Here is an 8,963-nt window from a genome sequence, read left to right as displayed (position 1 = left end):
TTTATTTTATTTTTTCTTTTCTTAAATGGAAGATGGGCACAATGCATACCCATCATCGCAATGCCTACCCGTCAACACAATGCATGCCCGACTTCACATTGTATAACCGATATCACAATGGTTATGCCAAAACGATAACGATAAGTCATTGCGATGTTCAAACGAATCATTCATTTAATTTCAATATAATCAACGCAAATAGAGTGAAAGGGAAATTAATTTACCAAAGCAGTAAAGATAGTAACAAAGTAAAGATAGTTTATATGGGTGCGGCTTAAAAAACTATTTTCAATGTTACCGCAAGCGCATCCTCGCAGGCGATCAGATTTGTCGGCTCAAGTCGTTGGTCTCTTTGCGCCGTTCCATATTACCCCCATAGTAGGGTTTAATTCTTTGACCATTGACCTTGAATGCATTGCTTCCATCCTCGCTTGTTAACTCCACTGCAGCATGGGGAAAGATAGTCATGATTTGGAATGGCCCAGACCAACGGGACTTCAATTTACCTAGAAACAATCGCAAACGTGCATTAAATAAGAGTACCTGTTGTCCCATGACGAATGTACTTTTGCTTATGCGATTGTCATGCCATTTCTTAGTTCGTTCTTTATAGAGTTTGGCATTTTCATAACCGTTCATGCACCATTCGACCAGCTTATTCAACTGAAGCTTCCAGGCTTCTCCCGCATTTGTCAGATCAAAATTCAGCTTTTTGATTGCCACATTGCCTTGTGTTCCAGCTCGAAAGGTAGATGGCAAGCTTTTCCAAAGACCAGGGCATATGAGGACATACCGATTAGAGTCTTAAAGGTAGTTCTATATGCCCATAGTGCTTCATCAAGCTTGGGCGACCAATCTTTCCTAGAGGTACTGACTACCTTTTCCAAGATGGTCTTGATTTCTTGATTGGAGATTTTTGCCTGCCCATTGGTTTGTGGGTGATAAGCAGTTGTGACTCTGTGGTTGACATTAAATTTGATCAACGGGTTGGGGATGATGCGGTGGATGAAATACGTGCCTTCATCACTAATTAATGCACAGGGCATTCCATATCATGCGAAAATGTTTTTCTTAAGAAATTTTGCCACCATGGCCGCATCGTTTCTAACACATGCGATGGCTTCAACTCACTTTGAAACATAATCAACCGCAACCAGGATATAGTAATGACCTTCTGAAGGAAAAAATAGGTCCATGAAGTCAATTCCTCATATGTCAAAGAGTTCGTCAGGGAATCTCTCTTCAATCTCTTTCTCTCTCTTCTGAACCTCGCAATTCTCTAGACGTGATAAATGATCTGCGACTTGGTTCTTTGTGCCCTTCCGGTCTTTGATCTTTAGGTCAAATTCTTGTAGGAGTAGTACCCCTAATCAGTCTTAGTTTTGCATCCTTTTTTTGTCATGACGTATTTGATCGCAGAGTGATCCGTATACACCACCACGTTCGATCCGATCAGGTACTGTCGAAATTTCTCCAGGGAAAACACCACTATGAGCATTTCTTTTTCTGTTGTTCTATAATTCTCTTGTGAATCATTCAGTGTCTTACTTGCAATAGATAGGATGCAAAACTCTGTCTTTTCGCTGGCTTTAGAATGCGCCCACTGTATATCCACTTGCATCGCATATCAACACAAATGGTTACGTCCAGTCGTGTGCAACTAGAATTGGTGCGGTAATGAGCGCATTTCTCAGCATGTGGAACGCTTCAGAGCATGCGTCATTAAATTCATATTCGTGATCAATCTCGAGGAGTGCACTTAGAGGTCTTGCGATTTGAGAAAAGTTGCGAATAAATCTTCGATAGAACCCCGCATGTCCCAGAAAACTCCAAAGTGTTTTCACATTGACTGGTGGTGGTAACTTGGCAATTGTGTCAATTTTTGCTTGGTCCACTTCTAATCTTGCTTTCGATATCTTGTGACCTAGCACTATTCCTTATTCTACCATAAATGGCATTTCTCCCAGTTCAAAACCAAATTTGTTTCTACGCATCTCTTCAAAACTCTTTCCGAATTTGATAAACAAGATTCATAGGTGTTGCCAAAAATCGAAAAGTCATCCATGAACACCTCAACTGACTGTACCAAGAAATCTGAGAAAATGGCCATCATACACCTTTGGAAGGTGCTTGGTGCGTTGCAGAGTCCAAATATGCGACAGAATGCAAATGTGCCGAACGGGCATGTGAACGTTGTTTTGTCTTGATCTTTCGATAAAATCGCGATCTGGTTGTACCCTAAGTAGCCATCAAAAAAGCAAAAGATGTCATTCATTGCAAGTCAATCTAACATTTGATCAATAAATGGTAGTGTGAAATGGTTCTTCTTTGTGGCCAAATTCAGCTTGCGATAATCCATGCATATCCTCCATCCCGTCATTGTTCTAGTTGGAATTAATTCATTCTTACTGTTGGTGACGACGGTCATACCCCCTTTCTTTGGAACACACTGTACTGGACTCACCCATCTATTATCAGATATGGGTAAATGACACCTGCATCAAGCCACTTCACAATTTCTTTCTTGACAACCTCCCTCATGGCAGGGTTTAGGTGGTGCTGCCTCTCTACGGATCCGATTTTTTCCTCTTCAAGACGAATCTTGTGCATGCAATACAAGGGACTGATCCCTCGAATGTCTACTAAGGTCCATTCCAAGGTTTTAGCATATTTCTTGAGGATTTGAATAACTGCTTCCTAATTTTCTTTGCTCAGCGAGGAAGAGATTATGACTGATAGAGTGTCATTGCCTCTTAAGTAAACGTATTTGAGGTGCACGGGTAGCGCCTTCAACTCCAACACGGGTGGTTCTTCCAATGATGGCTTAGTTCGTTGTATTGATCGTTCAGATAACTTTATTGATTCAAAATCATGGTCAGTTTGTATTGCGGCACAACTTTCCTCCATCATTGCCCCAACTTCAAATTCTTCTTTTTCAGTTTCTTTCTGAAACTTGTGCCATTGTTCTTCCTACAGTTCTCCAACATACTGGCAGTTTTCCATATCATTTGGGTATTTCAATGCATTGAGAACATTAAACTTCGCTTGCTGATTGTCAACCTTATAGTGAGCTCTCCTTTTTGTATGTCGATCAGCGCGCGCCCAGTTACGAGAAATGGGTGACCCAATATGATCGGCACCCCAGTATCAGCTTCGAAGACCAGTGTTCGTTGATTTCATGATTCGAGCTTAGAAGTGTATTGTATAAAATAATTGGAAAAATAAGTGTAATTATGAATGATGCGTTGATGCGTTTATGATGCATTATAATGCGTTAATGCGTTAGTGATGTGCAACAGGACGCATGACACTCCTCTATTGACGTTCAAGTCTTCCTGAATAAGATCCAAGTATAAATCCAACTCAGGTTCCTGGTAAGTGTAAGGTCGAACTCAGAGATTCAGATTAAAGCTAACACAGACCTTGCATTGTAACTGTTGTAGGGATATCCTAAATGTATGGAGAAATGAGTTATTTACACTAAGTTGTTGTGTGTGTGTGCAAGAAGATACAAAAGGGTCGAGTAGAGAATAATGGATCGTGTGAAAATGGAGTTTGATGCAAGTGATATGCGTCGATCTAAATTGGATGTACACGAACAAGAATATGATGCGAATGAAATGACTTGTTTATCTCCGTTTATGCGTTAGACTCTATTTGACACTTCTCAATGCGAATATCATACAATACCTATCTCTAGGATGTATGCGTCAAACACAGGATGCAATAAAACACTAGTGCGTCTATCTCTAGATGTACTAGGCATTCTAACTTGATGCTGGCTTACTTATTCTCTCGAATAATTTAAGCTAAAGATGCTTTTACCAATTGATTTAGTTGGCTTAAGCGTTTGAAATGGAATTTTGCATGAAGTATAGATGCATCCAACATAAACAAGAAATAAACAATAGCAAAGTATGATAGATCAAATATGTGAATTTATAAAGAAACTGATTGTCTTTACGAAACCAATACTTAATCAAATGAAAAGATGAAAGCGATAAGTAAGATGAAATGGAAAAAGTTAAGCCGCAGATTACAATCTCTTGTCCTTTTTGGCTCAATTCTAATCGTGTACAACCATTTGTGGAAGAATTGGTAGAAGTGTCTCTCTCGAGCTCGGCTTCCTCCGCTCCTTGATCAGTGATGGTAGTGGTTCTCTTCCTTCTTGTTCTTCTCGGCACCACAGCACAGCTCTAAAGATCTAAGATTCTAATCTAAGCTCCGACTATCTAACTTGAGAACTAAAACTCGGAGTGATAGGCTCATGGTGTGTTGGATCAAGACTCCCTTCTTACGGGGCCAATGGTGAGTTTGGGAAAAGGATGTTTAGGTCTGGCCATGCTTCTTCATTAGTAAATGCATGATCTGCTTCGTAATCTTCATTCTCCGAAGCTTCATCATTGTGTTCAATCACCTGGACGCGTCTTCTTTTGGGGGGCACGTTTGGATGGTTGAGGTTTGGCTCCCGCGTCCTTGCGAGGTAGGGCAGGCTGGTGCGGCGAACCGTGAAGCGGACGCCTGATCAACTTGATATCCATCAGACCATCAATTTCCTCATAATGATCCCCCAGAGGGATGCCCCCGCGTTCACACAGCACGCAAATCAGCCAAGGGAAATAAAGTTGTTCTCGTGGTTTGGCTTTAATGGCTTTGATCTGGTTCCTTATTATCCTCCCTACATCTAGAGGAATGCACTGCATGATACAGTAAGTGGCCAGGACGCGTTCTCTTGACAATGTCTCATCATGCGTTGTAGGCATGATGCTTTTCTTAATCAAATGATACCACAAGTTTCGTCTGGTTTCAAATTCTTGGAAGCTAAGATCTTTACTCCATTTCTTGATGTTTGCCATTTGCTTCCAGGTTTGGCCACTACTCTTAACGCATCTTCTACTTGGCTCGGAGTCAGATTTTCCAAGATGCGATTGCCCTCTGCGTTCAGGTTACTTGTAATATTCAACACTTCATTAATCTTATCAGCTGAGAAGTGCACCAAAACGCCATCAACGAATGTCGTACTTCTCTCCATATCAAACTCACTACTGTAAAATTGGCAGACAAGGTTGGACCAAATTCTTGTATGCCCAACGCATAGCTGACCCCAGCCCATTGCGTCCACAGTTCTGGTTATATATGCCGGCAATGGGTTGCGTTCGGGGAACAAGCCCTTCTCGGTAAGCATGTCACTAAACTGGCGCTTCCCTCCTATGGTCTTTTTAGGCAATGCGTCAGTTACCTTGCGTTTGCCCGCCTCATGTGCTTTGGCTTCCCGTGCTGGCTCCCTTAATTCATTTTCTAATTCTCTTTGGAGAGCTGACTTCCTTTGCCCCTGCCTAGCGGGTTAATATTGTTCTAATTCCTTTTCTAACTCTATAGGCCTTGAGCAGCTCTCATGCGTTGCACCTTTAGGACCGGATGCGGACTGCCCTTCTTCTTCCTCCAAAATTAATTTTCTTTTTCTCATCACTCTCTTTGCTTTCGATGGCCCTTCATTCGCGTCAGATGTGCGAGGTTGTGACGCGTCCGGGCGTACTTTCCTTTCTTCCTCTTCTTCTTCTTCTTCTTCCAACTCTACTTCAAGCATCATTGTATAGTGCTCCGCTTCATCGATTTCAAGTGATGCGTTGGTTGGATCAGGATGCATCACTTGTTCCTCTTCTTGGCTCTGATTCAAACTTGCCAAGATCGCTCCGAAGACTTCTTGCTCGTCTCTCCGAGGCAATTCTGCGAGTTCCTCGACGTTTCGCTCTGACGCAGAACTATCAATGCTAGGCCTCGGTGGAGTGAATGGTAGGGTGCCAGATGGGTATGCGGCGACCCTGGAGATGAAATGATAATTGGTGAACGTGGCAGAAGGGATTGGCTGGCTTCTTTTGCTTTAATCGGGTAAATGGTGGCTAGGGGGTTTGATGGATAGTAGGGGAGGTGGACGCACTGCGGGAAATGGCGCATTATGGAGATAAGCGGGGATAGGGTCATGCATCGCACCCACCAGAGTAATATTTGGAATAAACGGTGGTAGGGCGGGCTTGGTGTAGGGTTTCTTGGCAGCCGCAGAGGAAGAAGGGCGTTGTTGCCTCAGTGTTGTGGGAGTTTTTGGTTTAGGTTTTGTGATGGTTTTGGGTTTTTTGTGGGTTTTAGAGGAAGGGTTTATGGTGGTTTTGATGGATTTCAACCGAAATGGTCGCTGGGAAGTAGAAGAAGGCCCACCGTGTAACAGTTTGGTCGGAACGGGGGTTTTTGAAGTTCGGCGAAGGTTTGAAGGAGGTAACATTGAAGCAGACGAAGATGAGAAGGAGCTTACCGGCGACATGCCTCCCTAGCTCATCGATTGGTTTTGGTTGTCGGATGCTGAAGACATTGCTGTCGAAGAATGAACAGAGTAACAAGTTTGATCGTGCGACAGTGGAGGCTTTAGGTGCTAGGTTTTTTTTTCGAAGAACGCTTTGAAAAAGATGGAAGAAGAGAGACGATCGAAGGGTTGTGCATTTTATAGGTCTGGGGAGAGAGGGAGGATGATGACATCAGGTGGCACCTGACATCTGCATTTATTAAAAAGCTGAAAGGACGTGCCTAAGGCTTCCAAACAATCAAGTGTTTTGTGTTTTCGAGATGCGTCATTTTGGTTTGGGTCATGTGTTGGCTTAAGTCGATGTGAATGCAGGGGTGTCGATGTGAATGGGGAAATGTAGTGATAAAATACATAATGCAAAAGAAATAGAGATAGAAGAAGCGTCCCTGGTATATGTGTCGATGTGAATGCAGGGGTGCTTCAACGCAAGCCTCAGTTGGCTTCGCGTAATACGAGGGATGACTTTTGTCATTCTACATCATCTTCAAAGTAGGGCTTCACTCTTTGCCCATTTACCTTGAACGTATTTGTGCCATCCTCCCGCATCAATTCTACTGCTCCGTGGGGAAAGATTGTTTTGATAATGAATGGTTCTGACCACCTTGACTTTAATTTTTCTGGGAACAAACACAATCGTGAATTGAATAATAGAACTTTTTGGCCAACAATAATCTATTTCTTACTAATGCATTGGTCGTGCCAACATTTGGTCTTCTCCTTGTAGAGCTTGTTGTTCTCGTATGCATTCAACCGCCATTCCTCGAGTTCATTGAGCTGAAGTTTGCATTGATCGCCTGCGGCGTCCAAGTTTAATCTCAGCTTCTTTACTGCCCAGAAAGCTTTATGCTCTAATTGTAGGGGTAAGTGACAAGCTTTTCCAAATACTAAGAAGTATGGAGACATATCTACGAGAATCTTGTAGGCAGTCCTGTAGGCCCAGAGTGCTTCATCCAGCCTCTGTGCCCAGTCTTTCTGTGATGCATTGACAACTTTTTCCAGTATTGATTTTATTTCCCGATTCGATACCTCAGCTGGACCGTTGGTTGGCAGGTCGTATGCGGTAGCGATCTTGTGCCTGACATTATATTTGGCAAGCAATTTTGAAATGATGCGGTTAATGAAATGCGTACCTTCATCACTTATCAGGGCTCTTAGTGTTCCAAAGCGTGTGAAAATGATCCTGGTAAGAAACTTAGAAAAAGTTGACGCATCATTTCTGGCACAAGCTACTGCTTCCACCCACTTTGATACGTAATCTACTGCAAGCAGGATATATTGTTGACTGCAGGACAGGGGAAAAGGTCCCATAAAATCGATGCCCCAAATGTCAAATAATTCAACTTCAAGAATATTGTTCAGAGGCATTGCATCCCTTAATGAGATATTTCCGGTGTGTTGGCAAGGGTTACACTTGCGAATATACTCCTTTGCGTCTTTGAAGAGGGTAGGCTAGAAGTATCCGCATTGAAGAACCTTCGTAGCGGTTGTTTGCCCTCCAAAATGCCCTCTGTAAGGAGAGTCATGACACTCAGCCAGGATATGTTGTGTCTCTCCCTCCGGAAGGAATCAACATATGATGGAGTCAAGACCTTTTTTGTAGAGAAATGGTTCATCCCAAAAATAAAATTTGTTGTCTTGTACCAACCATTTCTTTTGCTGAGAGTTGAAGTGTTTGGGGAATTTCTTGGTAGTTAAGTAATTAACTATGTCTACGTACCAAGGTTCCCTGCCTTCAACTTTGAATAAGCTTTCATCAAGAAATGCATCTTTGATTTCATTTTCTTGGTCTTGTATTTCCTGGTTCTCTAATCTGGATAGGTGATCGGCCACCTGATATATCCCCTTTCTGTCCTGAATATCGATGTCAAATTCCTGCAATAGCAGCACCCATCTAATTAATCTTGGTTTTGGGTCCTTTTTACTCATCAGGAACTTAATGGCTGAGTGATCTGTATAGATGGTTACTGATGCACCAACTAAATAAGATCTGGACTTTTCGATGACAAACCCTACAGCCAAGATTTCTTTCTTCGTGGTTGTGTAGTGTTCCTGAGAGTCATTCAGTGTCTTGGATGCATAAGAGATGAGGTGTATCAAATTTCTTTTCTTCTGCCCCAGCATGGTACCTACTGTAACATCACTTGCGTCACACATTAGAATAAAACGTTGCGTCCAATCCGATGCTATTAGTACTAGAACTGTAGTCAACGTATACTTCAATGTTTCAAATGTGTCGCAACAGTCGTCATTGAATTCGTAGGGCTAATTTGCTTCTAATAATGCACTCAGAGGTCGCGCAATTTGAGAAAATCCTTTAACGAACCTTTGGTAGAAGCTAGCATGTCCAAGAAAATTTCGTAAAGCTTTTACATTTGATGGTGGAGGAAGTTAAGCTATGACATCTATCTTGGCCTCATCAACTTCCAACCCAGCTTTAGATACCTTGTGGCCAAAAAAAATGCCTTCAGTCACATAAAGTGATATTTTTCCCAATTCAACACAATATTTATTTCCTTGCATCGAGCGAGGAAGGCCTCCAAGTTATCTAAGCATGATTGAAATGTTCTAAGTGCGTTCCATAGTCCAAAGGACATGCGCCTGAACGCGA

The 8,963-nt window shown here is 42.3% G+C and overlaps 1 protein-coding gene across 1 annotated transcript; it reads right to left on the bottom strand.

Moving 5' to 3' along the window:
• Positions 1 to 321: 321 nt before the first annotated feature.
• On the bottom strand, positions 322 to 1,046 carry LOC120067498. Its single transcript, XM_039019047.1, has 2 exons — positions 794 to 1,046; positions 322 to 506 (listed from the first exon to the last, which is right to left on the bottom strand). Exons 1-2 carry the CDS (start codon positions 1,044 to 1,046, stop codon positions 322 to 324), a joined length of 438 nt encoding a protein of 145 aa, XP_038874975.1.
• Between the last annotated feature and the right edge of the window lie 7,917 nt (positions 1,047 to 8,963).

This window comes from Benincasa hispida, chromosome 12 (genome assembly GCF_009727055.1).
Source record: "Benincasa hispida cultivar B227 chromosome 12, ASM972705v1, whole genome shotgun sequence".
NCBI classification, from domain to species: domain Eukaryota; kingdom Viridiplantae; phylum Streptophyta; class Magnoliopsida; order Cucurbitales; family Cucurbitaceae; genus Benincasa; species Benincasa hispida.
This window is presented reverse-complemented; position numbering and strand designations above follow the sequence as displayed.